We start from the raw sequence: 21,098 nt of genomic DNA, 5'->3' as shown, positions 1-21,098 counted from the left end.
TCTACTGCTGAACTACATTGTTAGGAATACAAATAAGGATGAGAAGCTCAGGAAGGGTGAGGTACAAAAATTACTTTATATCTGTTATCTTTACAACAGTAAAAATTTAAGATTTTCCTGGGCAGGTTGGACAGGAACTGAAAATTCTTTATGACAAGGCAGTGCAGCATGGCAACAATTTATGCAGTAAATTTGTGGAACCACCATGCTTGCAGATTCTGACACAACTGTTCAAGCAGTAAATGACATATGAAGGTCCAATTCCAATCAATACTTTCATGATTCTAAGAATTTCAAGTATAATTTCTCAAATATTGTTCCTTCTTTCTAACTGTCCACAACATCATGACAGCTACTTGAAATTAAGTTTTCTTTCTGAGGATTTGTTAAGTTTTAGGAAAATAAAATTGAAAACAAGGTTGTATTAAGTTGAGAAAGCAGGGCTTCAGTCTAAAATATAGTACCAATAATAGTTAAAAACACACAAGAGCCATTCTGTTCATAACCAGTCAGAAACATATTTGAGAACACAGCATGTCTCAGTCTCACAAACAACTGTTTGGTCTGTACAACCAGAAAGATTTTCCCCACAGACAAGTACAGCACAGTACCAGTTGTGATCTTCTGCTACTTAAATTCATGCACTTCCTTGGAAATCTCACAGGAAACATTTTGAAAAGCTAGAAGGCTAGATGTTCTTGTCTCTGATTAAACAGAGTATTTATTAAAACAAACCTGTTCCTGAAATGGTAATGTCTCTTCACGGAAAAAAAAAGTAGTAAAATAAACACTTAACAAAACAAAACAAAACAAAACAAAACAAAATGGCTTGTCCTAATGAAATTACATATGCTTAAATTTCATATTTAACGGTACTGGGCCTGAAAAATGGCTCATGGTCCTAAGAATTCAGGTGATTCCTTCAGGTACAGCACTTAATTTAAAAATAAATGAAATTTAAAAAAAAAAATTAAAAAAGGACATTACTTCTCTCCACAATTTCTGCCTCATTAATATGCTCATAATCATGTCTACAACAACACTGACAAATCAGGTTATTAACTTACCTATAGCTATCCCACATCTCAAAAATGGTGTATCTATGTACCACTTATCACACAGGATTGTGACTAAACGTTATACTACAAAGAAGAGCTAATTCCATTTTTTACCTTATTTTGTTTGTAGAGTAGATCATTATTTGAAGTTTTTCTATACTACAGAAAAGACTTTAGAAGTGGTAAAGCAAATTATAATACAAAGAGAAAAAGAAAACAAACAACATTTTAAAGCTACAAAAAATGTTTATCCTATTTGCTTTCTTTAAAAAAACCTTTTGTTCCAAAAGTTGTGTTGATTGACTACCTTTACTATATATGAAAATGCATTTTAATATACATACTAAACAATTTTTTCATTTATACATTGAAAACATCAGACATACCTTTGAGTAATCATCTGATAAAATCTCAAATGTAACCACTGGAGGAGAGAGCAAGAGAATTTTAAGTCAACTAAGTAAGCAAATTTATTTGCAAACATTGGCATAAATCCTGAAAACATTTGCACTCATGCTAATCTTTAGTCATGTAAGTATTCCCCACAGGTGTCAATGCATAAAGCAGGCACTGTGATAAGATCTTTAATTATATAGCTTCATTTGCAAAACAGTAAGTAGTTTCTAAAACTTCAGAAATATATGAAGCATCTTGTAATCTTTTTATCGTTCTTGTATACTTGACATGTTCCTCAACACATTGCTCAGTCATGTATTTTATTGGTGCAGGGAAGGTCTAATCAAATGGTTTTTGGTGAGTGTGTGGTCCATGGAGCTTTGGTACGCCATCAAAGGTGACAAAATGTGACGTGAATCTGGACACATACGCATAAACTGGCACATGCTGTCCTTCTAAGGGGTCAACTCTTCCACAAAAAAAAGTTCTAAGTCTCAAAAAAATCACAAATGTGAAAGCTACTATTCATGCTGAACTCCGTAACATATTGAACTTTGCCTAGTTTTAAATCAGCTGTGTTGAGAACATTAGGGAGCAGCTGCTTCAGCTAAATTGGTTCCATATAAATGAGATAACTCATTTAAAGTTACCTGAAGTGACTCTACGCTATACTTCAAATGAAACATACTTCTGCAGTCTAGTAAGATGCCAGTTCAAAAAAAAGCTTTAAGGTCTAATTTAAGCTCTAATTACCAGCAAGCATTTAGTATTACAATAACTCCATCTTTCAAAGTGGGTCTCACTCTTGCCATACCTTTTCTCCCCAGTCTCTCTGAAACCCTGCCCTACCACCTCCCCTGTTACTGCATTGTAGCACTGTTCCTTCACCCTATGTCACTCCTTGTAGTCCTAAGGCAGAGGGCAAAAAGCCACCCCCATGCTCTACTACCCTTTTCCTGAGCTAATTCAGCAGTTCTCGAGTTTTATTTTTCACAGCAGTTTCACGCACATCAGAGTTAGACCAGTTCAGTTCTTCTGTAATGAATATGCTTATCCCCTCATTCTTTTGGTCACCTCTGTATTTGTTTTCAGTCATCGGTTGTCTTAAAAAAAACCCAACCAACCAACAAAAACCAACCAACCAAACAAACCCAAACTCAGGCACTCTAAAATTCTCCCTTTCCCATTGTAGCTCCTTGCTTCCCTCACCACAGTTGTTCTCCCTCCAAATTAATAGCAAACAAGGTGTTGTTAGGGCCTTGGCCATGCTACCATCTATTCCTAAGTACCTTGTTTCCAAGAAAACAAACAAAAAAAGCAAACCAACCAAACAAAATTACCCCTCAGGGAATTCCCTTTATCCTGTAACTCATCTACTGAGCTTGGGCTCCAGGGAGAAAACTGAGCAACCACAGTGCATTCTCCTACCTGACTGCTTCACAGAAGGGGAAAGAAGGGAGATCTGGCAACCACCCAGGCACTGTACCCATGTCACATTCACTAAACAGAACACAGGCTTCAGCCACATTCACCCTCTGAGCCCCACACTTACTGGCTCAAGGTAAATCTTACATTCCCCACACCACTCGTTACAAGAGTAGAAAGAACTCTGAAGTGGGATGACAAGGAAAAAATAGAGAGATAAAGACTAGGGGATGTTTCACTCCAGATTCTTGGGTTCCCCTAAGGTACATTCTGTCCCCTCAGCACAGGAAGAGAAATCTGTACTTTAGTCCAACCTGAATTATGTATGAAAGACATCTTGTGTTAACAGCCATAGTTTATACTAACCTTCAGAATCTAAGCATCTTTCAAATTTCTGGGATAACTGATAGGTATCGAAACAGCGGACCCTTGGCTTGTAAGTTCCTGAAAGAACAATTTGATGTTTAATTTAAAAGAAACATTAAACAAAAAGTAACATTAAACCATTTTTTAAAAAACATATAGTATCTTACATATATAGGCTTTACTGTATTTCCACCATAAGTATTCTGATCTTCCCAAAGCCTCTGTGACTGGAAAAATATGCCTCTTAGGAACACAAGCTTATGGCTTGATTTTTGTCTTCGGTGCTTGCAAGCACCCTCCTTGTATGCAGGTTCTTCTGATTACCAGGTACATCATAACAGAATTAATAATACCTTCCAGTAAGCCTGAAAGACCAAGGCTCCTTATGCTATTAATGCCTACTAAAATACTCATGTTTGGATTCTGTTTTGACAGTTACAAAATGCAGCATTATCCTACATCCTATAAAACAACACTCAATGATATTCAGAAGTTATTTAAAGCAAATTTACATATATAGAATAAAAATAATTCAGAACTTAGTTTTTAACTGTATTATAAACAGATTCGTTTTTTATATGTGTTATAAACACCAGTGGCAGGGGGGTTGGACTAAATGATCTTCAAAGGTCCCTTCCAACTCAAACCATTTTATGTTTCTAAGAATTCTGTATTCTAAACAAAACTGCTCCACAGCACCACTACCAATACAGCCATTCTATCACACCTTAGGAGTAAACTTCCAACACTATGTTCAGTGTTGCATTTAATGTTACATTTAATGAACTCTTATCAATTCTACCTGAAACCCAAAGTCATTCTGCAGTCAAGATTTTCTAGGACCTTTGGCCTCTGCTACAGAGAGACACTTTGTTAACTCACCAACTGCCATAATATACTGTCCATCTCTTGATACCTTAATCTTTGTGCTAACTGTGGGCATTTTAAAGTCTTGAATAAGTTCAATTCTTCTACGGATATCTATAAAGAAAAAAAAATTGCAAAGTTAGCACAATTGTATCAGTCCAAAAAATTATAATGGTTTCTTAAGGAAGCATGTTGAGCTAACTGAATATAAGGAATATGTTTTAAAGATATTTTATCTTTTAAATATTTTAACTAACACATTATAAGCAGACTAACAGTCTGTTAACACTGAGGAGCAGGCTAGCTCTGTGCCAAGTAAATTACTATTCTGAGGTAACTATGTAACAAATTTTTATATAATGTAGTAGCAAATATTCATCACACATTTTACACAATTAATATGCTGTATAATGTATTCCATCTCCTGTTAACAATGCATTTTTCTCTTGGTTAAGTTTCTTATACAACACTTCCTATACTTCCAAATAGTCATTTTTATTTCCTATGACAAGTTTGGGCTAAAATGATTATATCTGCGTTCTAAGATTAGCATAGTAACACAGAGGAGTTTACAGTCTGACTTTATCATAAGCTATACATGGAATTCATCCATCACATTTCTGTACAATCCACAACTCAAATATTTTAATGTCTGAAATTTAAAACACCCCTGGTAATATTCTGTTCCCATAAAGCTATATAAGTCAAAGTAACTATTTGTAGCTTTAATTTTGTAGTTTTTAGAATATGAGCTAGAAATAACTTCCTCATATCAGTGAAGTATCTGCTCTGGACCTGAATGTTGTGTATGTATAAAGCTGAAGACCCCGCAAGGGCAAAACTCACCCACATCTTTCTTCTGTAAAGCTCTTTTCTTCCTGTCTGAAAGCCACTGCAAACAAATATATACATAAGTGTTAAGCTCATTATTCACACAGGAACCTGAGAATCATTTAAAGTTTATCCAAGCATTTGAAGCATAAGACATTTAGCGCGCTAATTCTTTTTCTCTTGATTATTTTACAAATTTCCACTGATAAGTTTAACGACTGCACACCAAGAAAACTTACAAAGTCGTGCTGCTTAAGGGTCTGTGGAACAACAGACCTACATTCAGAGCACTAACGCACTCAAACTGCATTTTTAGTTGAACGAACACTTATGGCTGTTTTTTGGTGAGGATGCCCAAAAGGAGCGCACGTGGGCCGGGCAGGCGGGCCGGGCCGGGCCGGCCGGGGTTCAGCCCAGCCCCGGCACCGCGCGGTTCGAGCTCCCGCTGCGGGACCCGGAGCGGGCCGGGCGCGTCCCCCCCGCCGCCCTCACCTCCGGGAGGCTCCTGCCGGCGCTCAGGCTGTAGATCTTCACCTCGTTGAGGCTGGAGACCTGCATGGCCGCGGCCGCACCCGCCCCTTCCCGGGCACAGGGGAAGCGGAAGGCGGGATCGCTTCCGCCGGCGGGCGGGACCCGCGGGGCGGGCGGCCCGGGGTCGGCGGCTCTGCCCCTCCCTCACGCGGGGAGAAGCGAGGGAAGTACAGCAATCCTGCGGCACAGCCAGCTCTGCCGGCGCCGCAGCTCACAGCGAAACACCTCCGCTGCTGCGGCTTCCCACGGGAAGGGCCCGGTCTGTCCGTCAGGCAGGCTGTGGTGCCTTCGGGGTGTCAGCGAGGCGGGTCATGGTGCCACTGCGGTGTCCATTTGGAAGGTCGTGGTGCCACTGAGGTGTCCACCAGGCGGGTCGTGGTGCCATCGGGTGTCTGGCAGGTCGTGGTGCCATCAGGGTGTGCATCTAACAGGCTGTGGTGCCAGTGAGGTGTCCGTCACGTGAGTCTTGGTGCTTCTGTTGCCTAAAATCGGCTCTTAAAAGAAACCTCTCAGACTCAATTTGTGAGTTTTAGAAAGCAGGCATTCTTTATTATGATGCACTGCATGATCACAGCAGGCCCGGTGCCCTGGGAATCAGTTTGCCAAAGTGCACCCAGAGGTATCTTCACTACAGCTTACGTCTGCATTACATGATTATTCATTTTTCATTCCCCACATTCTTGTTACACATTTATGACATTTCCCAACACTTATTAGCATATATACACATCTTTACAAGGTCTATGAGGGGCTTCATCAGGAGTCTCCAGTGGTTATCTATGTCTGGAGCCCCCAAAGTCCTAAATGACTGCCTTATGCACTTCTTTAAGACAATACACCTGATTATAGAGTAGCTTGGTGTTGCTTGGCTGGCTGCCTCAGTTCCCTTCTTCATTAGTTCTTTACTTTGCTTGATTAATCCCTTTAAATCACTTATCTCAGCTATATGTAGTTTCTATGGTACATTCCACTGCAAAAACCCTCAAATATCAATGCCGTTGAGGTGTCTGTCAGGCTGGCTGTGGTCCCATTCTGGATGATCTCCATGTGAAATCAGGAAGGCTGGAGTTATTTGGCAGCCTTGGTGGAGGAGCTTAATTTTCTCAGCCTGTGGTGAACTGTGTCCGACATCCGTGAAAAACAGTGAATCCAGGATTTGGCTCATCAGAACCTTGCCAGCAACCATAAAAAAAACCCCAAACAAACATCCAAATAATTCCAACTGTTCCTGTTCCAATTTACAAGAGACTAAAATAATCTATATCTGATCTACACACATCTTCAAGAAACAGTGAAAATCACAACTAAATTCTTAACAATACATAATTCTGATACAAGATGCAAACAGAAGCTGTTTCAAGCAATTCTTATGCATGGTCCCTGGATGATGTATTGCAACAGTGATGATACCAATATCATGACTAGAAAGGCTTCTATTCTAGTTTGTATTAGAGGGTGTTATAGCTGAGATTCCTGGGAAATGAGCACACCTAAATATAGGTGCCTATGTGGGTGCTAGGTGTTTAAGCTCCAGTTTCAGAGTGTTAAGGCTTCACTTGCTTAAATGTAGGTTCTCTGGTGGCCTTTGAGATGGTGTATAGTGTCCAGGACACCTAGATGGGGCTGACACAAGACCTATGGAAAAACCACGCCCTCTGCAGCATAATCTGGAGGCCAGGGAGGACCTCCAGGGACATCTCTGGTGGCATTAGAAGCTGGGGCAGCTGAATCTTGTCCCTGGTAAATGCAGTTAATGAAGTGTGAGGAGGTGCAGCAGCCACTGAGTGTCTTCTGTGGGGTAAGCTCCATCATATCTAGGTTCCACCATCTAATTAGAGCATCACAAGCTGTTAATAGACATTTAAAGCTGAATTCCCTTGTCCACTATTCAGAATGTCCTAAGGAATCCCAGACATCTGCACGGGGTTGGTTGGTGTGACAGAATGCCAGTGTTACCCTGGAACAGCAGCTGAAGGCCCAACAGGATGCTCCAGGGCACCTCAAAAGGCATCAGTCAGAGTCAGGAGGTCTGAACCTACAAAGAATTCCTAGAGGTATAAAACACTGGAGATTCTTACAGTCAGGAGAATTATGTGACTTTCTTTAGCTTAGACTGCATGAGGATTCCTGACCCTCTTGTCCATTCCCTAGATGCATTTAGCTGACTACAGTGCAAACAAAGAACAGTAGAACCCAGAGGTTCTGACTGCACAGCAGGGAACAGTGTTTTATTTCAAATGTCTTAAAATTATATCTTTATTCTTTTCAGTCAATTTAGTTTGCATGAAAAGTTGATAAATTCAAGCCTGGCCAGTCATTCATTTAAGACTTCTTAGAAAATCAAAGGGGAAAAATGAACCAGAATATGGGCTATTAAAAATTTCAATCCAGATAACTTAAGAGCAGCCAAATCTGCCTGTTACACTGACTACAGAATTTAAAAAGTGTATCATTAATTTTTGTTGCATGGAGTAATGACATACTTCTAGATTTTCCATTCAAATGAATATAGATGAGCAAGTAGATGAACTGACTGCAAATATGTGAGATACGGGATGCTTTCAACAAAGAGCAAATCATGTTACTTGCCTTTTCTTTCTTTTAGTGTCAGATTTTGCTGTGTGCAGTACTGGTGTTGGCCATGGTGGTGCAGTGTTCTGAACAGTGGTGATAAGCAAACTGAATGTTACCTTTCCTGGTTTTAATGACAACTAGACAGTGCCCCTGCAATAGGTATATACATATGATTATGTTAAGGACAAGCTGTCAGGTACATTCACTTTTCATTTTCAATATATAAAAAAAAGTTCATCAAGAAGGTTCTGCTGCACTTCACATACACAGAGAGCGAGTAATCAATATTCCAATATTATTTAACATAATTAAGAAATAGATACAAAGCTAAGAAATTGTGATAAGTAGTTCATATACTAATATTGAAGGTACACAGAAAATTATGAATTTATTTAGGACGTTCTTCACTGAAATGTTTTAGACTACAATTTTAAATATATTGCTGCAACAATAGTAAAACACGGAGGGTTGGGAAGTAGGATTTAAAAGATTGATTTTGAGCAGAGGGAAAACACCCCACATGTTATTAGAAAACTAAATAGATAATGCTCATAATAGCTGTATAATTTGTTTTATAGAGAACTACAGCTCTATGGCTGCTGTTTTGCAAGCTTAAAACAAGCTTTCTTGCTAGTATCAGTGTCATAATTGTTTAGGTAATTAATTTTGGTTATCTGTTTGAGAAAGTTGTTTGGGAGATACTTCAAGTAGGATATTTCAGTACTGTTAATGACTGTTTTGAGGCAGAATTTTGTTCCTTAGTGTGACATCTGAAAAAGTACTCATAAAGAGTCACAGAAAAGTTAATTGCCTTGATGGATCAAAGGAAACAGAAAGTCATGTGATGATCATGAGGGAATTAGACAGCTCTGAGATCACATGGCACCACATGCAGGGCCAGCCAGGGAAATGGCTGAGGAGGCATGAGCTGTCAGAGCTGTGTTACCACCAGACTGCAGCACACTCTCCTTGTCCCACAGGATGTGGTGCTGCCTGCTTCTTCCCTTCCACCTCCACTGCTGCTTCATCCAGCCTGAAAAATATGTAGTGGGGAAAAAATAAAGATTAAAAAGTTGTAATAAAACTAGAAAATATGATAATAGAAGACATTCAGCAGGACATTGCTTAGGTATTAATATCATGTCTAGTTGATCATTTTCTATGAAAACAATAAAGTAGCATAATATTTTCACTTTAATAATAGTAACAAAACAAATGTGAAATATGAAAAAATAAGAAAAGTTGCATTGCTACTATAAGAGTGTTTAGGAAGGAAATAGCATATATTGTAGAATCCAGAAATCCAACAACCCTTGAGCTTGGATTTTACCTTATTAGTCGTAGCATCCATGCATACAGAAGCATCCCCAAAATCTAGCACCACTGCATCAAGAAACATTTCTGTTCTCTTCACACTAGCATCAACTTACACAATTCTAAATTTAAGAAGCTTATGAGAATGTAACATTTCTAAAGTTAATCATGCAAAGCATTTCCACAGCTTGAGACTGCAGCAAGGATCCAGTAAAAACTGGTTTGAGGTGGGAAAGAACTGCCTTATCCAGGTGATGAGGTTTACTATACCTTTCAGACTACTAGTCTAGGGGTAGATATATATGGTGTACATGCTTGAGCATCAGTTAATTCTGTTTTCATTATTAAAATGTATAGTCTAAAGAAAAAAACAAACCAAAAAGGAAGATTAGACAATAATCACTGTTTCTATGAATACCATCTCACACACCATATGTTCATTTTTTGGAATTTTTTGGCTTTCTGGAAAGCCCTTTGTTGTGCCCTAGGGGTCTGTGATTGAAAAGAATTAAAATCATAGCAGCTATGAGCACTGAATGTTTAATTAGCTTAGAAAGGAAAAAGAATAAACCAAGAAAGCCTCCACAGACTGGTTATTTCAGCTACAAATCTCAATGTCTTTTTCTGGAGTAGACACTCTTCTCCTCCACACATGTATTGCTTTTTTATAAATCACTAAAAATGTTAAAGAGAAGCAAAGGAAGATGAATCGTTGGCTAATCTAAAGAGTCTATAAATTTAGAGCCTAAGACCTTGACCTGCATGTTAGCTACCTAAAGCACAACTTACATGGAATGATGCAGGATGCCTTGCATCAGATGCTTCTACCGAGTGCTGAAGATACTCAAACTCATTAGAGGTCTTCATCTAAGGTTCTTGAAAGTGTCAAGAGCTCTTCTTTGCATGACCAGACCTGCCTGGCCCCAGCATCTCAAACCCTCTCCGTTTACAACAGGTCATGTGGAAAACCAGGAGCATCTTTCTGTTTAATTTCTCGTGGGGCTTCATTTACATTTGATACACAGAAACATGAGTAAATAATGCACTGTCTTTTGAAGAAAATAAGCCCTTAGTAATAGAAGAGATTGTCTAAGTGCTGTATGACTGCATAGGGATTAGACCACTCAACTGGAAGATGAGAACTGGATAACCACCTGTGTGGGGCTTAGACTCTCACTTGCAGAGATGCTTTTCAGAGGCAGGTGCTTTAACACTTGCTTCCTTCAGAACATGCCTGCATTAGATGGCTCTCAAGAACATTCCTCCACCCAACCTATGAAACACTCCCAATGTCTTAAGCAAGCTTAAGGCAACATAACACAAGCTCAAGACTTGGTAAGGACTAAACACCACAGCTATATAACAAGGAAGAAGCATCACCAGGAGCGAAAGCATCACTACCTCAGGGGCTTCTGCACCACTTATTTGTTAAATAAAGCACCCAGGGAAGTCCTATAAACAAGACTTTCCTAGAAGTTTCTTTAGTTATTCCAAAACCTTCAGGCTTGCTAGAGACAGTCAGCGTTCAACACAAAACTAATGGCCTCTGCATTATTTGTGCCACTTTAAAAGACAGTAAAAAGATGCAAAGCTGTCGGAGTCAGAGCTGTGACAGAGCACCAAGCACAGCAGCCCACCGTGGCCCAGGAGGGAGCCCTCACCTCGCCGCTCTCACTCGCGGATCCGGCGGCCGCTCCGCTCCGCCCCGACCCTGCCCCGGCCGCCTCCGAGCGTGTCCGCGCCGTCCCCGCCGGGAGCCGCCGGGAGCCGCCGGGAGCCGCCGGGAGCCGCCGGGCCGGGAGCGGCGGGCACAGGGAGCAGCGCGGGCAGGTGAGGCAGCGGGAAGAGACCCGGCATCCCCCACATCCCCCACACCCGCGCTGACAGCGGTCGGTGCCCAGGGGCCAGTGCCACACCTGCCCCGTCCCGTGCACCGGAGAGCGAGGGCGTGAGTCGGGGGTGCCCCAGGGGAGCCCTCGAGAAGGACGGGGGATTGCGGTGCGGTGCCCGCTGCTCGCTCTCCTGCCCTCATCTGTTCGCTTCACGCCACAGTAGCTGTCCCCCCTCCGGGACAGACTGTTCTGTCTGTGGTGGTGTGACGATACCGTCTCTGTACTCCAGGACCTGCCTTCCTCCAGCTCCTTCCTATCCAGCCGGGGAAGAAAAAACACAGGGGAAAACAATATTCCATTCTTGCCAGTGGCGTCTTTTGCAGCCTTTATTTTCAGCAGAGGTCTTGCTTTTAGTTTTCCCTACAAGTATCCAACAATTTGAGAATGAATAATTATCAAGCAGAAATGCTTTATTACATTTGGGTGGTTTGGTGAAGTCCCCAGACTCACCAGTGGTGACTGGACATACAGCGCAAGGCAAATGGAACAGGCTGGGAGGGAAAAGGGGAGGAGGAAGCTTCATTTCTTCATTCAGAAACTGGATGGATCAACCCTGAGAAGGAAAGAACAGTCGCACTCTTTCCGTGACATTCTGGGGAAGGTCATGTTCCATTTCAGCCTGAGACATAGGACTGACTCACTCTCCTGGTGTTTCTGAAAAAAAAAAAAAATCAGTGATCTGTTCTAACTCTTTCTGTTCTTAGGGAAGAGCACACTTTGTGCAGTACTTTTTCAACCGTTTACCTGCTTTGAGTTTCTGCAGTGAGCAGGAGTGAAGGAAAAATACTAGATAATGTCAGAGTTCTGGCTAATTTCTGCTCCAGGAGATAAAACAAATCTGCAGGCATGGGAGAGAATGAACACTGTGACATCTAAATCCAACCTGTCCAGCAACAGCAAATTCCATATTCCAGACTTAAAGGTAAGTGAAGAAGGGGTTTGTGTATGGGCAATACAGCAGCACTAGCTAGGGCTAAAGACTTTTGGGATAACTGTGGGATTTATCCTTTAGGATAAACATGGGATTTATCTTTCGGAATAACATGCAGAGAGTAGAAGAAGACTGTGGTTGGGGGATGAGTTGTGTTCAGTCAAGTGAAAATTGATCAGAGAGAAGTAAGTCGTTGTGCTCAAAGCTGACCTTCACATTGGAAGGGTACATGTATCAGAAGAAAAAATGAATAAGTTAAATAACTAATCTCTTGCATTCCATGTACAATTTGCTCCTAGTCATGAAAGACATACAGCACTTTACATGATGGATTGCTAATGCAAAGGGAGTAGCTAGAGCCACAGCAGTAACACTGCTGACAGAGAAAGCAGTGCTACAATGCACATTAGTCCTTGGGAAATTGATGTGTGTGTTTATTCAGCTGCATTATCCAGCTTCATAATATCATATAAATTCAAAGGGTATTAATCCATGATTTAAAAAATTATTTTATGAGATCTGCACTTTTATTTCTATTTCAATGGTGGCTATGAGGAAATCAAGATCTGCTGCATTAAAGTCAATAGAGCTACCACAGATGTAGAACTTGATTCCTTGGGGAGTTGTCATCACCCATCACTTAACAATGCTACACTTAGTGCACCCAGGATCTGCCTTTAATTCAAAAAGATTGTTAACAGTTATAACTTGAGCTCTTCCAAGTACATAAGGATCCAAGTAACAGGGGAGCATGGCCTGTTCTCAAGTAATAACCTACTGAATTGTCACATGAATGTTTCAGACTGGTAATGTTGCTTTTTGCATACACACCTGAGATCAATATTATTTTTACCATCTATGGATCTTATTTTTACCATCTGTGGACCTTACCCAACTGGTGGTAGTGTGAGTCTGCTTATGCTAAAGGAACTAAAGCATTTGGAGTATCTGAAGACACCCATTCACATTCTGCTATTTGTTTTATATAAAATTTTTTTCTTCTCCCTCAGCTTGACCCTTCATAATGTTGAGCTGGCAACATTAGAAGAAAAGGTTTAGCAATATACTGCAATACCATAAATACAGGATGGTGACTGAGTCATACAAAAAGCAGATGTTGGTCGGAAGTGGCTTTGTGAGAGACTTAATCTTCAGTAATAGCAAAAACTCAGACAGAGACCCTCTGTCTCAGGGTCTCTAAGTGCTGCTTCTCTTGGTTCTCTCTACATCTGACTTGTTTGTATGTGTGCATTATTTTTGTGGATTTCTAGTCATTGTTTTATCAGGGTAAAGACTATGCAGCTCAATGAATGATACAGGTTGAAATGAAAACAGGAAGACAGCGATGTGTGATCTTGAGACTACACGTATTTTTTTCCTTTATTGGAAAAGGCTTTTTATGTCCTAGGTCCTGGGTAAAGGAATTGCTACTATTTTCCACAAAGTAGATAAAGTTCAGCCAAACTATTGAATTCACGAGTGTTAAGCACAAATCAGTCCCCTTAAGGCTCTGCCAAGAGAAGCCTTAGGCAGAGTTGTGCATCTTTCACCTAATTCTAATCTTTTGCACAGGTGGGGACACTGGATGCTCTTGTTGGTCTGTCAGATGAGTTGGGAAAACTTGATAGCTTTGCTGAAAGGTAAAATAGATCTTATTTACTATCTACAAATGAGAAACAGACATTGTTTTTATGAGATGGTATGTCCTTGTGTTCACCTCAGTCTGACTCAGTTCAGCCTGGACTACAGCTGGACTAAAGTGGGTAGGCTTTGTTTAACCTTTGTGTTGATTGTCATGAAGTCATCATAAGGAAAGGATGATTCCTTAAAATTTAGCTGAATGGAGTCTGTGATAGTTTTCTCTGCATAGTGATTTGAGTGGCAGTGCTAGGAAAGCTGTTTCTCAAAAGGAAACTGCTTAAAAAGGTGAGTTTTTTGTTTGTTTGTTTAAGAACATTCTTCCTCCCCCATCCAGAAACTTAATAAAACAGCTTTTAGAGAATATGAAGCCCTTCCTGATCTTGTTTTCACAGAGTATTTCTGTAGAGCCTTCTGTCCCTTTGCAAACAGATATAGGAGTTCTAAGGATTAAGTTATTTTAAATAAAATCCAAACGTCTCCCTTTCAGGCTTTTAAACTCCTTGAAAGCCAGAATATTGACTCACATTGTATAAAACCTACTCAAGCAAAGACTTGCATGATCTGACCATGACTTGCTGACCATTGCCAAGTTTGCCTTTGGGACCAAACTGACCTGGATGTACAAAGAATAATATAATTGTAGCAAGCTGAGAAAATGCCAGGTTGTAAGATGCTTCATGGCACAGAGTAGAGTTTGAGACAGTGAAAGTATAAGCTGCTGGGTCTTTCTAGTTTGTTCTATTTTTTGCTTTGGAAGCATGCAACTATGAACACATGTAGTTTTGGTCATGTGTTAGCTCTGGGGCTTTTAGCCTTTTTTTCTCCCAGTCCAGACTGAAAAGTATTTGTTTATCTAAATATGCTCAATCCTTTCATAGGTTTTTATCAGGCAATTGCAAACACATACAGAAACCTTGACAGAAACTGTTGGCATCTAGGCTGGGCAGTTTGGGTCAAAGTAGGTCTGCTACAATACATTTCTCCATAGAATTTTTTTCTTTTAATGTTATTGGTGCTACATGAAGTCTGTATTAGGATGATTACATTTGATCACTCTGGACTGCACACAACATTGATGTTTCTAGGATCATAGAATATGATTCATATCTTGCATTGAAAGACTACCTAAAACTAAACCATATTGCTTTTTCAGGATTTTTAGCAGGACAGAGCAACTTAATTAATCAAGAAAAGCATCTCCATGGTGACCCTGCCGAAAATACTGCCCCATATTCTTTGTAAACATGTTCAGGCCTCTGGTTCATACTGTAGAGAAGAAAATGGGAATGGGGGTAAATCTGGGAAGAGACAGTGCCAATACCTGCTAACTGTTCTCATGGAAGGTGTCTCTAGTCAGGGTAGCAGATAGGCAAGCAACAGTGAGGCCCTTCCACTGTTATCTGCTGAGGCAAGGACTCTTCCTGTTTGTCCCATTTGCCTATCAAGATAGGTAACCAAGAAGGATCAACGACATTTAAAAACAAGAGGGATGCATTGAAAAATAATAAAAAAAGCATTAGAATAGTAACAGATAATAATCAACACAGATTCATCAACACAAGAGAAAAATCAAATGTATTAGCAGATTAAGTCCCACAAGGACATACAAAAGCATTTTGCATTAAATAAATGCCTAAGGTTTATGTCTGAATTGTGATTCAGGGGTTAAAATGCCAAGCACTCACACTTGATTGAAGTAAATGGGATCCAGAGGGTTACAAGCCTGTTCAGATGACCTGAGCAGTCATGTTCCTGCTCCTCTGAAAGAGCTGCCTGCTGAACTGTTGCTGGATAAACACAGCTGCCAGTAAAGCCAGGCAGTGCAAACCTGTCAGCGCTGCCTCCTGCCAGGACAGCAGAGAAGGGGCAAGAGCTTACAGGAGCTATTGTTTCCACATACTTTTATTATTTATTTACTCAGGGAGGAAGAGTGTTTTTCCATGTCACCCTGTGGTAGCATGGAGTTCTCTCATATTGACAGTCCTCTGGGTCACTGTTAACTGGAGGTTCTCCCTGTTCTCTGTCAGCAGAGCATTTGGCAGCAGCCTCAGATTGCAGGACTTCTGCTCCCTGTAGTGTTTTGGAGGCCTGGCTGGTAGCACCTTTTTGTTTTCAGTATCACTTAAAGACTTTGACTTTTTTTATTGGAAGGTAATGACATTGCAGCACTTGTAGAAGCAAAATGTGAAAGTCTTTCAAGACGTAACAATAGGTTAAATGGAGTTATCCTTTTTATGGGTTTTTACTACTACTTCGTGAGGCAGTTTAGCTGAAACCCTTTCCTTTTTAAAGCATCATTTGAGCATGATATTTGCTCAAGGTGGGATTCATCTCATCTAAAGGCAGAGGTTTAAGTGTTGACTGTGAGAGCTGCTCACTCAGTGAAACAGTAATGAAAGCTACTTTGGAAAATCTCCTGCTTTATACACTTCCCCATGGACTGCTTTCTCCGTAAGATCTATAGACTCCTTCTATTGGTCTTACCAACTATTGTCTTGTTCCAAGTTCCTTTGAGCTCCCTGAGCATCATGAAAGAGGACAAAAACCAGCTGTATCTACCAGCTGAAATTTTCAGAAATGCTTGGAAAGGTCACAGCTGACAGGGAACCACTCTCTGGATCCCTCAACCTCCCCACAGCCAGAGTGTGGGCAACACATGCTGTACTCCAGCAACCCTCTGCTGGCACCAGGTCCCTAAGGGGCTACATGTAGATAGTGAAAAACTGCAGCAGCTCTGTGAGAGGGATGTGAACTGGAGCACAGTGGTGTAAATTCCTCCTACAGAAACTCTGAACTGCTCCTGTCCAGGGTAACAGAAGGGTATGGGTTGAAAGGCTTCTTTAAAGATCGTCCAACCACCCTGCCACAGGCAGGCACACCTTCCATTAGACCAGATTGCTCAAAGCCCCATCCAATCTGGCCTTGAATGCTTCCAGTTGTAGGGCATCCACAGCTTCCCTGGTCAACCTGTTCCAGTGCCTCATCACTCTCACAGTAAAGAATTTCTTCTTTTGTGTCCAGTCTAAATCTACTCTCACTTTAAAACTGTTGCCTCTTGTCCTGTCAGTACAGGTGCTGATAAAAAGCTTCTCTCCAGCTGTCATATAAGCCTCTTTTATATATTGAAAGGTCACAATAAGATCTTCTCTTCTTCAGACTGAATGATCCCAAACAGCATGAATTCTAACTACTGCATTCTTGGCAGCATCAGCAATCTCATCTTTTTCCTCCCTGTCACAGGACTAGAAAACCTTTCCCAAGATTGTAAGTTTTTTCACGGGAATAGAGATAGATGTAACTGTTTGCAGTTACATACATGAATGAAAATTCTTTTTTCTGATGTTTTCCTCATACCGGGAAAGACTGTACCTGGCCCAAAGTCCTATTCCTGAGCTCTTGAAAACCACAGGATGTCACAAGATACATTGTCCAAACACTGTAGGTGCCCTTTCAGTCTGCAGCTCATCTGCAGCTGTAGTAGTCTCCCTTCAGGAAGGAAAGAAAGGGATAAGAAGCCTGCCATTATGCTCCCTATCACTGTGCCAAGGATTATGTCCACTTCATGTCTCCACCAATTTCATGATCAGGCAGTTGCTTTGTAGCTGCTGCTTTTTTTTTTTTTTACAGTGTGTAGTCAACCTGGAACAGTTAGGGAACTGAAAGCCAAATTCTGTGAATATCTCTGAGTGCAGAAGGATACTTGAACAACCAGAAAGTCTCTTAGCCTGTATGAGACAGGTACTTTGACTAGAGACAGGGGGATCTACTGCTAGAGGGACTTCATTAATTCATTTTTTTAAATCAGCAAAGAATAAGTAACTGTGTGGAGATAGTGTTCTCCAGGAGGGTCTCTGTTCAAATCACTACTCTGAATCGGGCAGAAGGATTTCAGTCTAGTTCTCCTATACCTTAAAGGAATGTCTTGTCCACCATGCTAAAGATAAGAGAGAAAGAATCCCCTAAAGAAAAAGAACAAGAAGGAAATTCTCCCTGTCAAACAAGTGAACACTGCCATTTACCCCTGAGTACTTTATAAGAACCTTCTCTCAGCAACCCTTAGAGTTTCTTTGGCATTCTAGGGAACAAATTTTCAATCAATGTTGTCTGTATGTAGCCTTCTGTTCCTTCATCACCTTTGGGGTTTTAAACATGGGTTTCTTGCCTTCTGGTTTCTGCTAAGAGTATAATGAGTGTAGAGAAGACTGAATCTTGATCAGTCTAGAGCACTGGATAAATGACATTACCTGTGTTTTTGCAGAGATCAATGTATTTAAGAGATAAAAAATTTAGTTCTGCAATATATCATAGATTTTTTTATCATCATTTGAATTGCAAAGTAACCTGCCTTGCTTCAGGTGTTTTGTTTGGGCATCTCTGTGTTTATTAGTCATTGTGATAACTGTTTTGTTACAATTTTGTTACAATTTCACTAACACAGTTTTCTTGTTACACCTAAGCGTAATAAAGAAAATAGCCCAGTACATAGGAGAAGTTATAGAGGACTCAAAAGATAAAGTCCAAGAAAATCTTCTGGCCAATGGAGGTAGGTGCTGTGAATGTGGGATTTTTAATGCATTGATGCTGCCTTTGTTTGTTTTAGAATATGAATATGTGAAATTGAAACTCTCACACTTCAGAAAGGACAGCCACAGCAACATTTTATAAGAACATGTTTAGCCTGCTCCCATTTTTCTCAAAGTTAGCAGAAGCTAACTTTGGATGAAGAGGAAAGCGAGAGACATCCTCCTTCACTCCTAAAATGACCTAGCACATTTCTGTGCCCTGCCTGGGCTTGATCTCTTATGGGCACCTAAATCTCATTCTGTATGGCTGTGTGACATCTGTCAGTGATCTGTTACTGATTTGCATTCCCCAGCTATCCTGAAAAAGTACAACAAAATTGGATGTGTTACACATGATAATTACAAACTTGTAGAATGATGCTTTTGAATAAACTTAAGAGTGCACACTCCATCACCCTTTGACTGTCTACAATATTGTACTTCAGACCTGTATGGGTAAAGGATGGGGAGGAAGTTCTTTTAGAAATGTACTTGCATGACATAAAAGTGACATGTGATGAGTGCAGCTGTTTAAAAAATACAATAATCCCACTTACTGTGTTTCAGGGCTAAAGGATAAAATGAAATGTCTCAAAAGTATGTTGATTGATGGTTGTGGTGTTGTCACATGCATGCATTTGTGTGTATTAGTGCTAGACACAGGTCTTGGTCTGGTTGTAGAGATACAGTGATCAGGTTACGATGGATTTCTCAAGTAACAACCTCGTAGCTTGATCACGATATCCCTATGACTTGAGAAACAACAGGTTTCATTAATATCCTTTGTTTCCCCTTTTTACACCATTTTGTTTTCATATCAGCTCTTCATGTGTGGTATTAGAAGGATATGACAATTACTTGTGTGTTACTAATTTCTCTCCTCTGTCTGGGTTTGGTCATCCAAACAAATCATATTAAATTAGGACATTAACCTTTCCAAGATTATTCACTGCATCTTAAAAAATGAAGTCAGCTTTAGTATGTGAGGATTCCCCTAATATCTTCCAGTGTCAGTCTTCATAAGCAGCAGCAACTTTGCTGCACCAAGTCTTCCTCCTTTCCTTTTTGATTAGCAAAAGGACTCTAAAGTCCTTTTGGATTTCCTTGAGTTTGTGAACTCAAGGACTTCCTTGAGGTCGTGAAATTAGAAACAAAATTATAAGACCTGATTTCTTGCTTCATGGTTTGGTTTCAGACTATTAGACCATCCCAACTCAAGCTTTAAGTTACACTGATTTTAGCTCAGTTGTATATAATTCTGATAGCAGTTAGGTGGTGGCTGTGTGTCTAAATTTTTTTGTTAGATTTGTATGAAGAAAAATGCAAAGTACTAAAAAATACAGCACTTTTAGTTATGTGAGCGTACACACACAGAGTTTTTCAGTGGGCAACAGCTGAAAGCAGCCATGTGGAAATTTCTCTCTTACAGAGAGAAATGTATATTTGGGTAAGAAAAAAATTTTAATATATCGTAATGGCATAAGCAAGCTTTCTTGCTTATGACAGAATAAAAAATGTGAAATGTAATTAAAGCTTTTCTTCAAAGATTCATACCAAATTCTCTTCCATTTATGGTAATGTTAAACCCAAATGAATTTTAAAATTGAATAAGTGGTAGAATAACTCCATTCTTTATAGTGAACGCAAAACAAAGCAAAGTGGGAAGCATAACAGTTTTGAAGAATTAAGTGTTTTGAAGGGAAAGTGTCTAACACTGCCTCTTAGAGCTGTGTGTAAATTAGATTATGAGAGATTCAGGCTGTGGAGTTCCTGGACAGCTGTGAGCTGGTAGGAATCATCTCTCCTGGGTGGGCAGCTATGTGAAGTCTTTTAGAAGTTACTTGACAGGTCCCATAAATGAGGGATGCCATTCCATGAGCGTCAGGATTCTAAGACTGCTTGGCAATTTACACTCGGCTCTGCTAGTGTAGTTCACAGTAGTTTGTACCATCCCAAGATCAGGCTGCTTAACTAACCTGCACCAGTGCCAGAGCACTGCTCAGGAGTGGGCTTGAAAACCTGGACTGAGAACTCATGCTGTGTTTAACTGTCCAACATCCGGATTCTGCTGAGAATTAAGGAATGTGAGGATAGAAAGGGCATGTGAAGTTCTTTGGGGAACTTTTTATATCTCATCAGCTATAAATAGGTCAGTGTCTGTCTTTAAAGAGCCTGTGAATACAATGTTCCTCTGTACAGCCCGGTAATGCCGTGCTCTTTGCAGGTTTCATCCCCACTGTATTTAGCAAGGCCTAAGCACGCAAGCTTAGAAGACAGGCAGCGGGGTGAAATCCTTGTGCTGTGTACCCTGTGCTTGAAAATGCTATGTGAACTCTGTTGCTGAAGTATTTTTGACCTCTCTGCCTTCCCCACAGAGAACATGAGCAAGCACTGCTGGAGAACTGTGCACACAAGAGCTATGCCATAGCTCTCCCTGCCTTCTGCAGTTTTGCACCTTTTCTGCACCCTCTGTATGCAGGAGAATTTGCTCATTCCTGATTAGACATTAGCAGGAAGCATTGGATCTTTGCCTTGTGACTCCTGCTGATTGGATGTGGGGGACATTGATACAGATGTGGTTTTAGAAAGAGGGGGAGAACACCACTGTGCCAGTGCTCTCTAACTTCTAGGCAGTTTATCCCTTGCTAAGAAGCCTGTTCCCTCCTAGCATAAGAATTTCCATGCTTCGGAAATCTAATAGGGTAAACTG

General features: G+C 40.5%; 2 protein-coding genes and 1 long non-coding RNA gene across 3 annotated transcripts in view; 2 read left to right on the top strand and 1 right to left on the bottom strand.

Annotated features, from left to right (window-relative positions):
* The window catches only part of NOL10 (nucleolar protein 10), a 51,038-nt gene extending 45,502 nt beyond the window's left edge, over positions 1-5,536 (bottom strand). Inside the window, exons 1-5 of the mRNA XM_017818137.1 lie at positions 5,436-5,536; positions 4,959-5,004; positions 4,128-4,226; positions 3,246-3,323; positions 1,445-1,482 (exon numbers count right to left, since the gene is read on the bottom strand). Of these exons, the coding sequence (XP_017673626.1) occupies positions 1,445-1,482; positions 3,246-3,323; positions 4,128-4,226; positions 4,959-5,004; positions 5,436-5,501 (327 nt within the window). The 5' untranslated portion in view covers positions 5,502-5,536. The remainder of the gene's footprint in view (positions 1-1,444; positions 1,483-3,245; positions 3,324-4,127; positions 4,227-4,958; positions 5,005-5,435) is intronic.
* A 1,517-nt stretch (positions 5,537-7,053) lies between these two features.
* Positions 7,054-10,677, top strand: LOC108498873. Its single transcript, XR_001875338.1, has 3 exons — positions 7,054-7,528; positions 8,080-8,244; positions 10,318-10,677. It is a non-coding gene; the product is annotated as an uncharacterized LOC108498873 (long non-coding RNA).
* A 1,040-nt stretch (positions 10,678-11,717) lies between these two features.
* ATP6V1C2 (ATPase H+ transporting V1 subunit C2) overlaps positions 11,718-21,098 on the top strand; it is an 18,132-nt gene continuing 8,751 nt past the window's right edge. The window contains exons 1-3 of the mRNA XM_017818118.1: positions 11,718-12,176; positions 13,758-13,825; positions 18,284-18,369. Of these exons, the coding sequence (XP_017673607.1) occupies positions 12,048-12,176; positions 13,758-13,825; positions 18,284-18,369 (283 nt within the window). The 5' untranslated portion in view covers positions 11,718-12,047. The remainder of the gene's footprint in view (positions 12,177-13,757; positions 13,826-18,283; positions 18,370-21,098) is intronic.

This window comes from Lepidothrix coronata, unplaced genomic scaffold (genome assembly GCF_001604755.1).
Source record: "Lepidothrix coronata isolate B3197 unplaced genomic scaffold, Lepidothrix_coronata-1.0 Scaffold65, whole genome shotgun sequence".
NCBI lineage: Eukaryota > Metazoa > Chordata > Aves > Passeriformes > Pipridae > Lepidothrix > Lepidothrix coronata.
This window is presented reverse-complemented; position numbering and strand designations above follow the sequence as displayed.